This window comes from Nerophis ophidion, linkage group LG06 (genome assembly GCF_033978795.1).
Source record: "Nerophis ophidion isolate RoL-2023_Sa linkage group LG06, RoL_Noph_v1.0, whole genome shotgun sequence".
Lineage (NCBI taxonomy): Eukaryota > Metazoa > Chordata > Actinopteri > Syngnathiformes > Syngnathidae > Nerophis > Nerophis ophidion.
Window position 1 is genome coordinate 24,709,669 of NC_084616.1, and position 17,979 is coordinate 24,727,647.

Genomic DNA, 17,979 nt, shown 5'->3' on the forward strand with positions numbered 1-17,979 from the left:
TTGCACTTTTAGAATTAGCCCTAAAATTAAATCAAGCTTAGCTGGCTAAATGTGCATGTGATATAAACATCTTCCACGCTTCATATTTCAGTGTTCATAAAGCCTTCTTCAAACATGATTACCCGGTTCAAAAGAGTCTTTGGAGTATAAAATTAATTATAGTTAAAGGGACAAGCGGGTGAAAATGGATGAATGAACAATGTTTCCTACAGCATTTTTAACTAAAACTACACCCACTGTAACCAATTTTATATAAGTTAGTAATTCCATTATTCAACATAAATAATTTGATTGTCATTGCACAGGTGCATGAACACCTGGAAGAAACTCATCATCATGTTCATTTGATTTAAGTCGTGACTTAAAGGAGAACTGAACTTTTTTGGAATCATTATGAAAGACATGAGGATGGATGTTATATATTGTTTTGCATTTTAAATATTAAATAAATGTAATTACAAGTTTGCTTACAATGGAGCCTATAGGAGCTGCACAATTCACCTCCATTGAGGTTTATATAGATGATGTAAGTATACATGAAATGTAGTATAAGAACAGTTCATATGTTTGCAGTTTGATCATTTTAAACATATGTGGCACATTAATTTATAAAACGCTTCAAGTTTGCTTTTTTTTTTTTTCCTTGATCACTGATTTCTGCTCACTACAGACTTTATAAGAGCTAACAAACATAATCATCAATTACTTACGAGTGCAGCTGTCATTAGGATGCCTACTGCTTGGATGTTCCTATATTCCCATTAAGATGAAGAATGTCTCATAATCCTCACAAAGAAAAAGGGTGGGGGAAACAAGCGTCTTTTTGCATTGTCCTTGTAAGTTTCGGGTCTTAATTGGCTGTCAAAGTGTACCAACTTGTGGGAATACCTACTCAGATGTCTCATGTACAACCAAGATGCATGATTTATGATCTCGAATAAACTTAAACAGAGCAAGGAAGGGAGAAAGCAGCAGACTACTGGACGATGTAAACATAGGGACACACGGTAGAGATCACGTTGCCGCTCTAAATAGTTTGTCTGCGTTAGGATTTACAATAACAATATCACTAATACTTGCTTAATATTCAAGTCACAAAATGTAAATGGAGTATTGTTGCCGCTTTTTGAATGGTAATTTATCTGATTTTATGGTTGTAATAGAGGAGCTCCCATTAGCTCCGCTGTAGGTAGACTTTTATTTCCAAGTTAGAATGCATTAAAAAAAGAAATCCATTCGTCATCATGTCTTTCATAAATAGGCAAAACTCCAAAAAAAAGTGCAGTTCCCCATTAAAATGAAATTCCATTAGGGATTTTTTTGTTGCAACTCTGACAATTTGGCAAATGAAAATACACACATGCATACTTTTGCAGATATGTTGTAATTAATAAAGGAAGCTTATAATACAATTTACGTGCTGGTTGTCTTTTTACCAATGTCAGCATGCTGCTATAAGTAAAGTAACATGTACTGTATAAAAAACATATTGTTTAAATAAACACTCAAAACAAAACTATAATACATGCCAGAATTCCCTTTAACAATTCCAGTTCCTTGTTTATAGGAATACTCTAAAATGGTAATAAGTGCTGGTGGGGATTCAAAGCAAATGGAGAAAAATACAAAACTATTGGTGTCTTTAGTACAAAAAAATATCATAATGCTGGAAGTTTATTGTTGCTTACAATTTTCTTTCTTTTCTTTGGGTTTAGTGCGTCCTTGTTTGTCTGTCGGGCGCTTGGTGGGCGGGATGAAGTTTGGCTCCTGGGGAAAGTCCGGCAGGCCTGAATGTGGTGCGGGAAGTGACTGACTGATGGGGCCTACTCAGGGGAAAAGGATGTGAGTCTATATCTATTGTTTGCAACAAGGCAAACTAAGTTCTATTCGTACCGCTTTGTCCCATTTGGAGGATGTCTGCGCCTTGCCTTCTGGTCTGGAAGGTCGGGTCTAGCTCCTCCGCAATGTTCCTTTGCTGCTGGGGTTGTCTGGAAGCACAACGTTTGCAGGTCAGCATGGGACGTGAGGTCAAAATAGGCCAAAAAATGTTGATGCAAAGACAAGTACGGTAGTGTGGAAATGGGGCTGGGAGGCTGGTTCTCTGGGGGACAGTCCTCTGTGGGAGAAGGAAAACCCTCAGAATCGAGCCTCTCTCTCTGCACCTGGAAAAGGACAACAGTGACAAAGGAAAACAGCTAAGAAAATGTGTTGTTTGCACACAAAGAAGCTGTCAAGTAAACCAATTAAAACCTGCAGTGGAACAGCGCTGACCAATCACCTAATACCTAAACGCACCAACATATATTCTTTTTGTCTTTTTGTAAGGATGGATGCATGTTACTCAGGAACCCCAAAAAAAGATGTGGGGTTCCCTTGAGCTCAAATTTAGATCCCTTTGTTTTTCACATGCTGCCTCTTGGGAACATCATTCGGAGACACAGCATTAGATTCCACACTTATGCTAATGATACACAGTCATACATTGTTGTGTCTCCTGATGTACCGATGGATAACCTTTTTAAATACATTATACACATCAAGGCAAGTATTTCCTACAGCTCAACCCGGAGTGAACAGGGGTTTTAATTAAAGGTCATGCAGAAAGAGAAAGAGAAACTTTTACCAAAATGACATCAGTATTTCCCACAGGTCAGGAATCTATTTGTGGTGGTGTGGTCGGGTGGCGGGGGGGGGGTGAGGTGGGGCTGATGGGGAGTGTGGGGGGCGATGACCAAGAAGAACGTGGAGTTGGAATATAATTACAACACTTTATGTACATATTTATAAACATATTTATATAATATTTACATATTTATAAAATATGTAACTACAAGCTCCATCCACAGACAGAGTCCCATTGCTTATATGAGCGGTCGAGCGAGTCAAAAGCCGAAAAAAATAAATAAATAATTTTTATTTTTTTTTTTTTTAATTTGTGGCGGCCGTAATTCTTTCGTGGCGGGCCGCCACAAATAAATGAATGTGTGGGAAACCCTTGACATAATAGTAAAACAACACAATACATTGAAAAGTCTGGGTGTGATTTTTTTAATCCTAGTTGACTTTTATCCCACATATCAAAAATACATTTTTATCATCTTAAAACGGAGCCGGTTTCCGTCCGTTCCTCTCAAGCCAGCACCGTCTAGACCTCTATTTTGCACACCAGTACTTCCGGCTTTCACAATAACACCAAATCTGGTCCAGCTGTCCTTACAGAAAAATGGTTGCGCTTCAATGACTGATAGTTTCTCTCTATTACAGTAAAGTTGGGATCAGCGGCAGAAAAACACTGCAATGATTAATATGCACCTCGCAAAGGAGAATCTAGCAACCAGTGGTTAATTGTATTTAATTTAGAAGTTTCAGTTATCATTTCCTCAGGGTAATTATTTAAATAGATTATATTTTTCCTTCCAATTGTTGCATTGCAAATGTATTATGTTTACATTTTAAATTATATGGGCGGAAGGAGATTCTGGGGAGGGGGTCCAACAAGTCAAATTAAAAACTTTTTAAGACAGTATTGAAAATTATTTAAGAACATTTCTATCCAACTTTACCGCTTGTCCCTTTGGAGTCGTGGGGTGGTGGACTTGTACATATATGAATTAATTCACTGCTCATTCACATTGGAAAACAAAATAGTTAAACTAACTAAATACACCAGAAGACTATGTCTGGTAAACTAATTGAAAAATATATTATCAAACATAACAGCCATTTTTTTAGATTTGCCATGAAATTGTTTTCTTGCAAAAGGTGCAATGTGCTTCATACCAAGTGTTTTCATGTAACAACCAAAACATCAGCAATGGTAGAGGAAAGCACAACAATATATTGTCTGTTAAAGGGACTGTTTGCATCTCTGCTAAAACTAAATGGTTAACTTTTGCAGTGTTTTTTGCGGCTGTCAGAATTGAGCAAACATATAAAAACATCGACAGCACTACTACTGTATCTGCACAAAGAGTGCAGAGAGAGCGACTGTCTAAAAAGAAAGGCGACTATGGCTTGCAAGCCTCAAACATGATTTGGATTTGAATAATGTGGATAATATTCACATTTGCTCAGCTCATTTTGTATCTGGTATGTACAAATACATTTGTACTTGTTTTTGGTGACTTTTCTGAAAAAAGAACATTGCTAGAAAATAAGGACTAGTTTTTATTTAAGCATGACAAGATGATATTCACACGTCTTCCTTGCTTTGCTCACCTCACCATAAACACAAAAATTCTAGCTTTTAATCTCACTTGCTGTAAAAACTGGGAGAAAAGATAAGGCAAGAGAAGCTAACCAGAAAATATTGCAATAAATAATAGAAATAATAAGGGAATTATGTTTCTTTTTATAGATTTGCTGCTGTGAGTACACTACCACCACAGAGAAATTAGCATGTGCTGGGGAGAGGGAAGTCTGGGCTTCCCTGCTTAAGCTGCTGCCCCCGCGACCCGACCTCGGATAAGCGTAAGAAAATGGACGGATGGATGGATGACTGTATGTAACAGTATGATTTCACTATCTCATACTAATCTCCTTTGGCAATTGGCTCCACTTTACCCATATAACACTCCTTGGGGGGGTAAGTTGATCTTTGTATAGTTTGGGGCGTTTTAGCATATTTTGACACAAACTTACACAGATGTTTGACTTTTACATCATCATTTCATTTACTTACATCGCCATTTATACAAACACTTCCTTCCGTGATGGCCTTACATTCCGGATCAAAATACTTTATACGTTTCCACCCACCGGCTTGAAGCCTGCATTAAATTGATTGTTCTGGAGCCGCAAATCATTGGACTTGCACTTACCCATCTAATGGAAGTATTTCGGCTGTGATGTGGGCTTTAGTTAAATTTTCCTCGCTGCAATGCTAAGCTTTAATAACACACCGTTGTGTGCGCACAGCACATTAGCTGATGGTGCGCGATTAATTCTGACCGGGCAGCACAAGTAGCCTACTTTGGTGCAGTTTTGTAGTTATGTTATAGCGTCCTCAAAAATCCATTCATCCATCCATCCTTCTTCTACCGCTTGTCCCTTTCGGGGTTGCAGGGAGTGCTGGAGCCTAGCCCAGCTGTGCTCGGGCAGGAAGGCGATGTACACCCTGGACTGGTCGCCATCGCAGGGCCAACACAGAAAAACAGACAACATTCACACACTAGAGCCAATTTAGTGTTGCCAATCAACATATCCGCAGGTGCATGTCTTTGGAGGTGGGAGGAAGCTGGAGTGCCTGGACGGAACCCACGCAGTCACGGGGAGAAAATGCAAATTCCGCACAGCAAGACCCCTTTTTCCACCGTGCTGCCCTTCTCAAAAATCAAAACATTTACAAGCTAAAATGAGGTCTATGCATGTTTTGAATAAAAATAATGTTAATAGATTTAAAAAGCATTTCAAAATCGTATTTATGACCTTTTTATGAGATTTGTTTACATTTTAAGGCATTAAATTCAAATGGATGGATTTAAGACATTTTAAGACCCCGCGGATACCCTGAGTAACGCTGGCATGTCATCTGCCTTAAAAACAACCTGTAATCTGACCAAATTCATGAATATACTGTAATGCCAATGTATTCATGAAACAGTGCGTGTGTTACAGCACTCATGTTGCCACAAGGATATCTCCTGCTTTCCCCATCTACTGACTACTTTCATTCAAACAAACATACCACTTTGGCGAGAAAAATAGTTGAATTTCGCTAAATAGCAACTCATGCAAACTGAGATATGTCAACACTTTATTTATCATAATTTTAATGATCATAGCCTTTAGTTTTTGAAGACCCCACATATTCTGATATTTTCAATTCAAAGTTTTTATAAGCTGTAAGCCATAATCATTAAAATTTTATCAAAAAAGGCTTGAAATATTTTGAGTTGCATGAATCTCACGTAAACAACTTTAAACAAATCACTGTAATATTTTGAGTTTCATCAGTACATTTCCTAGGGAAATGACAAAAAGATTTTAAACGTTTAAAAAAAAAAAATCATCCTTGCATACAATTCAATACATGTTTTATTCTTGTTGAATTCCACAGAAGAATATTCATGTATAATATTTTTTTTCAAAAGTTTTTTCTATAAAACGTCACTGTCAGCTTTGTAAGGTCATGTTACTTTAAACAAAATTAATTGTAATTTATCTTTTTTTCCCCCTTCCAAATAAACATCAATAAGAGACCCGATAAGTACAATCAAAAGTGGAATCAGAACCGGAAACAATTTACATTTTTAGCGCACACCCAACATGTCAGAAGCTCCATGTTGGGTTATTCCTTCGGCAACATTGAGAGTTTTTGTCTCTGACTTGTCACATGGATTGTAAAAAGCATTAAAAAATAAAAAAAATAAAAACATAAAAATGTTACAGTCTTGGTTCACTTAAAAGAAAATGAATACATTTACATCCAATAAGGATTATTTAAGAGGATCGAGCAATTAGCAATCAAGAAGATGCAGAGACACACGTCGGCACTCCTTATATGCAGGAAGTCAAATTGTGATAATGTTTGATCGATAAATTGTTTGATTCTTATGACACACATAATCTCAATATTTAAAGATTCTTTCTGAAGGTAAATGAAGAACGACCCCCTGCTAACATGTAAGATGTTTCCCACCTGTCTCTCTCTTGCACTTCTCCTGTCGTGCAGACTCATCATAGCTCTGTGTTCACGCCATGATCCCGGTCCTTCGAGATCATGTGATCTGCGGTGTGACTTTACTTCTTGCTTTTGCATGTAATGAGCGATTTCCTAAAGAATGGCGAAACCAGAAAATAAGTTGGATTTTGCATAGACGACAGAAGTAAGCAACAGTGTTGAGCGACATCGTACTTCGTCCTGGGCCACTTGTGCAATGCGGAAGTCTCCCTGTGGGTGACATCCACATGGTGTGGACTGTGAGGTCTGAGAACAGAACAATTGTTGAAAAGAATGAAGAATGGCAGTAAGTCATGATAAATATTCCTTACCCTCAAAAAAAACTTTGACTCTTCTTCTTGCATCTTGCGGGCCACCTCTTCATCCTGTAGAACCTGCCGGAGTTCTCCCATGTCTAAGCTTGTCTGATCTTTCTTGGGTTTTAGTGATGCCACTACAGATTTGACAAAGTCAGACTTTAACTGATGTAACAGAATGAACAATGATGCCAAATGACGAGAAGCCATAAAAATGAGTGATGAATCAAAAGTAAACCAAAGTTCAGAAAAGGGAAATAATTCTAAGAAAGCATTAGAGAACGCAGCAGGAACACATTGTTGTCTTTCCTCTGGGTAGCTCATTAATGGAAGGAAAGAACAGACAGTAAAACATCACATGTAATTTGGTCCGGTTAACAGGAGTTGCAGTAAGTTGCAGAAACAGGAAATTTCCAAGCAGAGTTAGGAAACCCCAAAGCACCTTAGAGACAGTTGTCCAGATGTGATGATGATCGGAGAAGAAAGAGTTCGGGAGGAAGTGTTCCTCCTGCAGGGGGCAGTTGGCTGAGCTATTGGTTGTTACGGTACCTGCTGCCATGCGTCTTGACCCGGACCATCTGCTGGAGAGGGATCTGCGAAGAGGCTGTTTTACTTCCCTTTCCATCTCATCATTAGTACTGAAATGTTCTACTGTACTGTGCCAAGGCCTGCCAGTTGTTTTCTTGACTCCATCATTGCTGGAACTGCTTACCCTCTCATACTCATTGTCAGGACTTCTAAGTGCTCTCAAACTGCTACTGTGCTGCCTCTCTTTGTTGGTTAGGCACGAGTCTCTGCTACTTATATCATAAAGCTGTCTGTCATGCAGCAAAATGTTTTGATGGCTGTCTTTAGTTCCTCTGTGATCCCACTCACTGTTCTCCCTGTGAAATAATCTTTTCCTTTCCCTAATGTCTCCATGGAAACTGTGCCTGGCAGAGGCAGTTCTTTGGAAGGCCGCCTGATGGGGTTGGGAATTGCCGTAGAAGATATCAGTCCTGTCTCTGCTTTGAGGACCTATTTTCAGGGGTGCTCCGCTGCCGCCAAGCCTCACAGGGACACCTCTTTCCTGGAGGACATAGCCAAGCATCTCCCACACATCCATGTTTGTGTCCTGGCACCTATTTAAGCTCCTGGTGTCAGCAGCGAAGTGGACATGTTTGTCAGGATTGTCTCTGTAGGTCCAAGTCCTAGTTAAGTCGCTCTTCTTTTTATCAGTAGCGTCATAAAGCCTGACAGATTCACTGCGACTGCACCGTTGTCCAACCTCGACTGACCTTGAAGATCCATTCTCATTACTGGAGATTGTCGAAGCCGCATTTTTCACCCTGGAGCTCCTTTCCCGCTTCAAGTCCCTTGTCCCCCTCTGGTCTTTATCACCATTCTCATAATACTTCTCCCAGCAATCAAACTCTTCTGGGATCCTGCTGTTAAGAGTCCTGAAGTCTCTCTCTCGAGGCAAACGTAAGGATGATCTGCGATGGAGGGTTACTGTGTTGTGTCTTTTAATTGGTTGGTTTTCTAAATAAACATAGTCCTTGCAATTTTCATGCATCTGTCTCTCTTCTAATTCCCTTCTCAGTTCTCCACGGGAGTGTGTATGTCCCTTATCAGACCGCACAGTTATGGTTTTGTGAGTTTCAATCCTGCCTGGGTAGTAATCTGGAGGCCTACTGAAGTCTGGATGGTTAGGATTGTTAGAGTACTGCCACCTAGTGGTGGTAGGTGAGTACTGCATTTCTCCCTGATGTTGACGGTCGAGTGTAAACTGGTTTGGTGATGGCGGTGCTGAACCGCTGGATCTGCCTTTATGTATGTCAAACATGCAAACAAAAAAGCAAGCAGGGAGAGTGGAGCTGTTAATGGGTTCTGGAGAAGTGCAGTTAATAAGGTGGTAACATATAAACTATTGGCATCAATGTTTTAAAAAACATTACAATAGGAACATGCTTTTTAATTAGTTTGAAATAACAACATGCACTCAGGATGCACTTTATAACAACACAAAAAATTTAACAGCTACAAACCCCTTTTCCATATGAGTTGGCAAATTGTGTTAGATGTAAATATAAACAAAATACAATGATTTGCAAATCCTTAATCCTTTTCAACCCATATTCAATTGAATGCACTACATAGACAATATATTTGATGTTCAAACTCATAAACTTTATATATTTTTTTGCAAATAATCATTAACTTAGAATTTCATGGCTACATCATGTGCCAAAGTAGTTGGGAAAGGGCGTGTTCACCATTTTGTTACATCACCTTTTCTTTTAACAACACTCAAAAAACGTTTGGGAACTGAGGAAACTAATTGTTATAGCTTTGAAAGTGGAATTATTTCCCATTCTTGTTTTATGTAGAGCTTCAGTCGTTCAACAGTCCGGGGTTTCCGCTGTGGTATTTTACGCTTCATAATGCGCAACACATTTTCGATGGGAGACAGGTCTGGACTGCAGGCGGGCCAGGAGAGTACCCACACTCTTTGTTTACGAAGCCACGTTGTTGTAACACATGCTGAATGTGGCTTGGCATTGTCTCGCTGAAATAAGCAGGGAACTCCATGAAAAAGACGGCGCTAGATGGCAGCATATGTTGTTCCAAAACCTGTATGTACCTTTCAGCATTAATTAAGTTACCCATGCCTTGGGCACTAATGCACCCCCATACCATCACAGATGCTGGCTTTTTAACTTTGCGTGGATAACAGTCTGGATGGTTCGCTTCCCTTTGCTCCGGATGACACGATGTGGAATATTTCCAGAAACAATTTGAAATGTGGACTCGTCAGACCACAGAAGACTTTTCCACTTTGCATCAGTCCATCTTCGATGATCTTGGGGCCAGAAAAGCCGGCGGTGTTTCTGGATGTTGTTGATAAATGGCTTTCGCTTTGCATAGTAGAGCTTTAACTTGCACTTACAGATGTAGCGACAAACTGTATTTAGTGACAGTGGTTTTCTGATTTGTTCCTGAGCCGATGTGGTGATATCCTTTAGAGATTGATGTCGGTTTTTGATACAGTGCCGCCTGAGGGATGGAAGGTCACGGTCATTCAATGTTGGTTTCCAGCCATGCCGCTTACCTGGAGGGATTTCTCCAGATTCTCTGAACCTTTTGATGATATTATGGATGTTGAAATCCCTACATTTCTTGCAATTGCACTTTGAGAAACGTTGTTCTTAAACTGTTTGAATATTTGCTCACGCTGTTTTTATACCAAATCATGGCACCCACCTGTTCCCATTTAGCCTGCACACCTGTGGGATGTTCCAAATAAGTGTTTGATGAGTATTCCTCAACTTTATCAGTATTTATTGCCAACTTTCCCAACTTCTTTGTCACGAGTTGCTGGTAGCAAATTCTAAAGTTAATGATTATTTGCAAAAAAGAAAATGTTTATCAGTTTGAACATCAAATATGTTGTCTAATTATTAGGTACTATCCCAGTTGTAATCTGTGATATTTCTACCTAAATAAATGCGCCTGATATTCTGTATATTACATGTTGGACAAATAATAGTTTTCATATTGCTGCATGAAAATGTACTAGCATTTCTTTAGGTTTCAATACCACAGAAAACCATTAAAAAACATTTCTGACAAAGCATGACCGTTATGTAAGACATTTGTTTCGTTAATGTCAAGGTTTCCCCAAAATTGCCAAAATACCTGTGGCGGTGGGGACGTGGTTTGGTGCGTGGTCGCTATGACGTCATTGCATGATTTGTATATGATGCATATATTCTTTCAAAAGCAAAACATTTGAATATACACATTTAAAACAAATCTGGTATTATTAAGTATAATATTACCATAAATATTTTTTCTCATATAGTATAGTTTTATTCTATTTTTAATGTCATCACAACATCGGTTTCGGAAGCACTGTTGCGGTGATTAACAGTGCGGTGATTAACGTAGGTCTTTTTCCGGCCAAATTCTTGTTGCATCAATTAGTCAATAGTGCGCAAATAATGAACCATAGCCAATCATGCTGTAACTATCTGGTGTTAATGTGTATGTTAGTGTGTTATGATGGTAATTTTTCCCATGGTCTGTGAACACACCGTGTCTGCGGAGAATGAAACAAGTGTTGTGTGTCTAGAAGTGAAGCACGGAGGCAAACGGATGTGCACGGCGGAAACATTTGTGGGAATTGGGCCTGTTATCATAAAATTGACAAAAGCTAAAAATAAAGTCAAACTTTGTTTCTTTTCTTCTTTTTTCTGATTGATTGAAGCTTTTATTAGTAGATTGCACTGTACAGTACATATTCCGTACAATTGACCACTAAATGGTAACACCTGAATAAGTTTTTCAAATTGTTTAAGTCGGGGTCCACATAAATCAATTCATGGTAAATGAAGGCTAAATTACATTTAAATTACTTTATTTTGTTAGGTGTGGCGGCTAATATTAAGCCGCACACTAAGGAGAAGTCCTAAATGTAGCTAAACCGGATGTACAGCATGGTGCTTTTATTTTACGCCGGAAAAGTGATTGTTTTGAAAAATCATCTTAAAATGTTTTAATGTTGGATCGACAGTTTGCAATAAAAAAAAGTCTCTTTTCAACATGCGGCAGACTGTCTTTCCTTTCTGTGGAGCTTTCACATCACACAACGTAAATGTTATGTTATCACAGCACTTTAATTGTAATCTGAACACAGGAATGAAGCACCACCCACATCTCAACTCGCAGCAGGCTTTTTTTGCTACAGGGATGTCGCCGCTTCTCACAGCAAAAAATAGTCTGTTCTTGTCGGGAGAACAACTTGCCATGGATTTGAACCGGATATTTCCATGAGGTATATTTTTTGGGCCATTTTTGCTTGTGTGTGGCTGATTAGTAGTAGCAAGTGAACTTAAGCCGAATTCCCTTCGCTATGGCACAGAAGGAAGTGTTTGCGTTAACCGGCTGTTAAAAAATGTTGTGACACTATCAAAACTTATATTTAACGCATTATTATCGCGTTAACTTTGACAGCCCAATTTATATATGTATATACAGTCATGGTAAAAAGTTTACATACACTTTACATAATGTCAAGTCTGTCTTGAGTTTCTAATACTTTCGACAATTCTTATTTTTTGTGATAAAATGATTGGAACACATACTTGTTTGTCACAAAAACATTCATGAAGTTTGGTTCTTTTATGAATTTATTTTGGGTCTACTGAAAATGTGATCAAGTCTGCTGGGTCAAAAGTATACATACAGCAATGTTAATATTTGATTAAATGTCCCTTGACAAGTTTCACTGCAGTAAGGCGCTTTTGGTTGCCACCCACAAGCTTCTGGCAATCTTCTGGTTGAATTTTTGACCACTCCTCTTGATAACATTGGTGAAGTTCAGTTAAATTTGTTGGTTTTCTGACATGGATTTGTATCTTCAGCATTGTCCACATGTTCTCAATAGGGTTTAAGTCAGGACTTTGGGAAGGCCATTCCAAAACCTTAATTCTATCCTGATTTAGCCATTCCTTAAACATTTTTGACGTGTGTTTGTGGTATTTGTCCTGTTGGAACACCCAACTGCACCCAAGTCCCAACCTCCACTCTGATGATTTTAGGTTGTCCTGAAGAATTTGGAGGTAAACCTCCCTTTTCATTCTCCTATTTACTCTGTGTAAAGCACCAGTTCAATTGGCAGCAAAACAGGCCCGGAGCATAATACTACCACCACCATGCCTGACGGTAGGTTTGGTGTTCCTCACCTTTTCTCCTCCAAACATATTGCTGGGTATTGTGGTCAAACAGCTCATTTTTTGTTTCATCTGACCACAGAACATTCCTCCAGAAGGTCTTATCTTTGTCCATGTGATCAGCAGCAAACTTTAGTCAAGCTTTAAGGTGTCACTTCTGGAGCAAGGGCTTCTTCCTTCTTGCATGGTAGCCTCTTAATCCATGGGAATGCAAAACACGCTTGACTGTTGACACTGACACCAGTGTTCCAGTAGCTTCCAATTGATTGCAGACCTGCTTTTTGTTGGTTCTTTGTTGACTCTTGATAATCCTGACCAATTTTCTCTCAGCAGCAGATGATAGTTTGCGTTTTCTTCCTGATTGTGGCAGTGACAAAACTGTTCTATGCACTTTATACTTACGGACAATTGTCTGCACAGTTGATCTTGGGACCTTTAGCTGCTTTGAAATGGCTCGAAGTGACTTTCCTGACTTGTTCAAGTCAATGATTCGTTTTTTTTTTTTAGATCTGTGCTGAGTTCCTTTAACTTTCCCATTGTCACGTTTGTAACAGGGTCTAATGACTGCATCACATGAGCCCTATTTAAATGGGCTCAGAGAAGTCAACAGGTGTCGTTAATCATAATCATTCACATGAAGTTAAGAGACCTGATTGGATTTTACAGGGGAACATTGTCATCAGACCTATGTAAGCGTCAATATATACCTTGATGTTGCAGAAAAAAGACCATATATTTTTTCAACCGATTTCCGAACTCTAAATGGGTGAATTTTGTCGAATTAAACTCCTTTCTATTTATCGCTCTCGGAGCAATGACGTCAGAACGTGACGTCACCTAGGTAATAAAGCCGCCATTTTCTCAAACACATTACAAACACCGCCTCTCAGCTCTGTTATTTTCCGTTTTTTCGACTATTTTCTGGAACCTTGGAGACATCCTGCCTCGTCGGTGTGTTGTCGGAGGGTGTAACAACACTAACAGGGAGGGATTCAAGTTCCACCACTGGCCCAAAGATGCGAAAGTGGCAAGAAATTGGACGAAATTTGTTCAAAATACGAGGGTGTGGGGAAAGCCGACGAAATGGTCAGTCGTTTGTTCCGCACACTTTACCGACGAAAGCTATGCTACTACAGAGATGGCAAGATTGTGTGGATATCCTGCGACACTCAAAGCAGATGCATTTCCAAAGATAAAGTCAAAGAAATCTGCCGCCAGACCCCCATTGAATGTGCCGGAGTGTCTGCACATTTTACCGGCGGTGCTAAGGCAGACATGGCACAGAGATGTATGGATAACCTGCAGATGCATTTCCAACGATAAAGTCAACTAAATCACAAAGGTGAGTTTTGTTGATGTTGTTGACTTATGGGCTTGCACACACAGTAGCTGGTATTTTGGCCCATTCCTGTATGCAGATCTTCTCGAGAGCAGTGATGTTTTGGGGCTGTCGCCGAACAACACAGACTTTCAACCACCTCCACAGATTTTCTATGGGGTTGAGGTCTGGAGACTGGCTAGGCCACTCCAGGACTTTCAAATTCTTCTTACGGAGCCATTCCTTCGTTGCCTGGGCGGTGTTGTTTGGGATCATTGTCATGCTGGAAGTCCCAGCCACGTTTCATCTTCAAAGCTCTCACTGATGTAAGGAGGTTTTGGCTCAAAATTTCACGATACATGGCCCCATTCATTCTATCCTTAACACGGATCAGTCGTCCTGTCCCCTTAGCAGAAAAACAGCTCCAAAAGCATGATGTTTCCACCTCCATGCTTCACAGTAGGTATGGTGCTCTTGGGATGCAACTCAGTATTCTTCTTCCTCCAAACACGACGAGTTGAGTTTATACCAAAAAGTTCTATTTTGGTTTCATCTGACCACATGACATCCACATGTATCGTCCATGTGCTCTCTGGCAAACTGTAAACGGGCCTAGACATGCACTGGCTTAAGCAGGGGGACACGTCTGGCACTGCAGGATTTGATTCCCTGTCGGCGTAGTGTGTTACTGATGGTAACCTTTGTTACTTTGGTCCCAGCTCTCTGCAGGTCATTCACCAGGTCCCCCCCTGTGGTTCTGGGATTTTTGCTCACCGTTCTCATGATCATTTTGACCCCACGGTATGAGATCTTGCGTGGAGCCCCAGATCGAGGGAGATTATCAGCAGTCTTGAATGTCTTCCATTTTCTGATAATTGCTCCCACAGTTGATTTTTCACACCAAGCTGCTTGCCTATTGTAGATTCACTCTTCCCAGTCTGGTGCAGGTTTACAATTCTTTTCCTGGTGTCTTTCGACAGCTCTTTGGTCTTGGCCATAGTGAAGTTAGGAGTCTGACTGTTTGAGGCTGTGGACAGGTGTCTTTTATAGAGATAACAAGTTCAAACAGGTTCCATTAATACAGGTAACGAGTGGAGGATAGAAGAGCTTCTTAAAGAAGTTACAGGTCTGTGAGAACCAGAGATATTCCTTGTTTGAAGTGACCAAATACTTATTTTCCACCATAATTTTAAAATAAATTCTATACAATTCCTACAATGTGAATTCCTGGATTTCTTTTTCACCTTCTGTCTCCACAGTTGAAGTGTACCTTTGATGAAAATTACAGACCTCTGTCATCATTTTAAGTGGGAGAACTTGCACAATCGGTGGCTGACTAAATACTTTTTTGCCCCATACATACACACATATATATATATATATATATATCCATCCATCCATCCATTTCCTACCGCTTATTCCCTTTTTTGGGGTCGCGGGGGCGCTGGCGCCTATCTCAGCTACAATCGGGCGGAAGGCGGTGTACACCCTGGACAAGTCGCCACCTCATCGCAGACAACATTCACACTCACATTCACACACTAGGGCCAATTTAGTGTTGCCAATCAACCTATCCCCAGGTGCATGTCTTTGGAAGTGGGAGGAAGCCGGAGTACCCGGAGGGAACCCAAGCATTTGGGGATACACACGCGGGCCGCCGGGCATATGACATGCACAGGCCTTAAATTACGGCCCGATATAACCCTCTTCCCAAATTAAAAAACACATCCTTACTTTAAACGACGGGACAAATTTGTGACATCAGAGGTGACCCTTCCCCTGACATCATTACAATACGGTGGAGGTGTTGTTTTTGGCTCCAACTGAGTGTACCCCGCCTGCCGCCCGATTGTAGCTGAGATAGGCGCCAGCGCCCCCCGTGGCCCCGAAAGGGAACAAGCGGTAGAAATTGGATGGATGGATGGATGAGTGTAAACCAGGGGTCTTCTTCCGCAGCCACACAAATCACACTAATGGTTGCGATACAAAACAACTTCAACACTTCCAACAATACGCGCCACACTCCGCGAACCCACATTAAACAATGACAAACACACTTCTGGCGAACATACGCCCTGCAAAACACCACAAACGCAACACAACACCTACCCACAATGCAATGCATCCCCCCCTCCGTGCGTTGGTTGAGGTGGGCGAGGTTGGGGGCGCGTGTATAATAGCCATGCGTCACGGATACACGGCATTATGGGTAATCCCTATGCTGCGTTTAAAATGTGCCACAGAGCCAATGCTCTCCAGAAACGTGCTTGGTGAAGGTTCACAGAGTGAGGTGCACACTGGTAAGAGCCCCGGCCAAAGCCGTCCACATCACAAACATCAGTGTAAAAGGTATGGCTGTTGACCAAGTATGCATTGCAATCTCGTATGAAAAGCAGTGAATTGCATGCGTCCAGCCGGCACGCAGACAGCATGGTGTAAAAGTTAGCGCGATGGCATGCTGTAGAGCAGTGGTCTCCAACGACCGGACTGTGGATGCAGAATAATTTAGTTTTTATTTTAATCACACTTAAATTTTAACTGCATGCCATTGGTAAGCGTAGGGGCGAGAAGAGGTTTTAAAATTATCAGCGCCTGCTAACTTTTCCTGCATGCTTAGAATAAGCGCAGGAGTGAGAAGAGGTTTTAAATGAATTAGGACCCAGGCAGCTATACAAGGAAATATGGTATATATATACACACACACATGTACACACACACACATATATATGCATGCTGTTTTAATCATATTTTATGTATTTTTGGTCAAAATTATATATATATATATATATATATATATATATATATATATATATATATATATATATATATATATATATATATATGTGTGTGTGTGTATAAGCATATATATATATATATATATATATATATATATATATATATATATATACATATATATATATATAAACAGCACAATGTGGAGAGGGACAATTGCAATTGTAAATGAATAGATATTAAGGATATACAAAAAAAAAAAAATTATGATATAAACATAAAATGGTTGACATCAGTGTGAATAGGTTATGAGGGAATTAAACATTTTAAGTAGTTCCTGAGTCTGCTGATTTTGATTTCACTGTAGTATCCGTGTATTTGTACAAATGTTTCCATTGTAACTGATATTTGAAGTGATAAAAATTAAAATGGTATCCCTTGATTTACTGTTTTGTATAATGGAGTCCAGCACATCCGCAAAGTTACTCATAATAAATATGCATACAAACAGGTGTACCTTCACAGTACTCCTCCTGGTCTCGGGTTCTCCTCATCCTTTGCTCTTCTTCCTCTTGCATTCTTCTAGCCATTTCCTTTGGATAGAGAAGCATAATAAAATAACTGTTTGCCTATTGTTTATAACTAACCATCAACAATATCTGCTGATCATGAATAGGATTGTACCGTTTTAACCAGCAGGTGGCAACAAGACAGGGAAAATAAAAGAAATAGAAGATGACTGAGTAAAATTTGTGACCAATGCAGTAGTTTAAAGAGCCCTATAATGTTGTACTCAAGTACAAAAAATAATATGAAGTGTAGAGGCAATAAAATCTACTCATTGTATAATTTTGCGGAAAAAGGTGGTACAAGTCTCAAACCAGGTGCTCTTTAAGGAAGCGACACAAAAATGAACAAACAATTAATGAACTAAAGTGCAAAATAAAATATTTACTTCATAATTTACCACCGGGCGGTTGTCCAAGGAAAATAGCTTCTGAAGCTAGGCTGATGGTATGAAATCTAGAATTACATGAGATAAGATATATTTCCGGGGAAGACCCAGGACACGTTGGGGAGACTGCGTCTCCTAGCTGTTCTGGGAACGCCTCGGGATCCCCCAGAAAGAGCTAGACAAAGTGGCTGGGGAGAGGGAAGTCTGGGCTTCCCTGCTTAGGCTGCTGCCCCCGTGACCCGACCTCAGATAAGCGGAAGAAGATGGATGGATATACAGTA

At 39.9% G+C, this 17,979-nt stretch overlaps 1 protein-coding gene across 2 annotated transcripts in view; it reads right to left on the reverse strand.

Annotated features, from left to right (window-relative positions):
• ccdc187 (coiled-coil domain containing 187) overlaps window positions 1–17,979 on the reverse strand; it is a 45,788-nt gene that overhangs the window by 112 nt on the left and 27,697 nt on the right. Inside the window, exons 6-13 of one of the 2 annotated variants that reach the window (XM_061903158.1) lie at window positions 17,261–17,336; window positions 7,528–8,784; window positions 6,994–7,115; window positions 6,857–6,928; window positions 6,641–6,775; window positions 2,068–2,162; window positions 1,894–1,988; window positions 1–1,823 (exon numbers count right to left, since the gene is read on the reverse strand). The exon at window positions 1–1,823 is cut by the window's left edge and continues 112 nt beyond it. In XM_061903158.1, the coding sequence (XP_061759142.1) occupies window positions 1,675–1,823; window positions 1,894–1,988; window positions 2,068–2,162; window positions 6,641–6,775; window positions 6,857–6,928; window positions 6,994–7,115; window positions 7,528–8,784; window positions 17,261–17,336 (2,001 nt within the window). In that variant the 3' untranslated portion in view covers window positions 1–1,674. The remainder of the gene's footprint in view (window positions 1,824–1,893; window positions 1,989–2,067; window positions 2,163–6,640; window positions 6,776–6,856; window positions 6,929–6,993; window positions 7,116–7,527; window positions 8,785–17,260; window positions 17,337–17,979) is intronic. The other variant, XM_061903159.1, reaches the window with a different exon arrangement.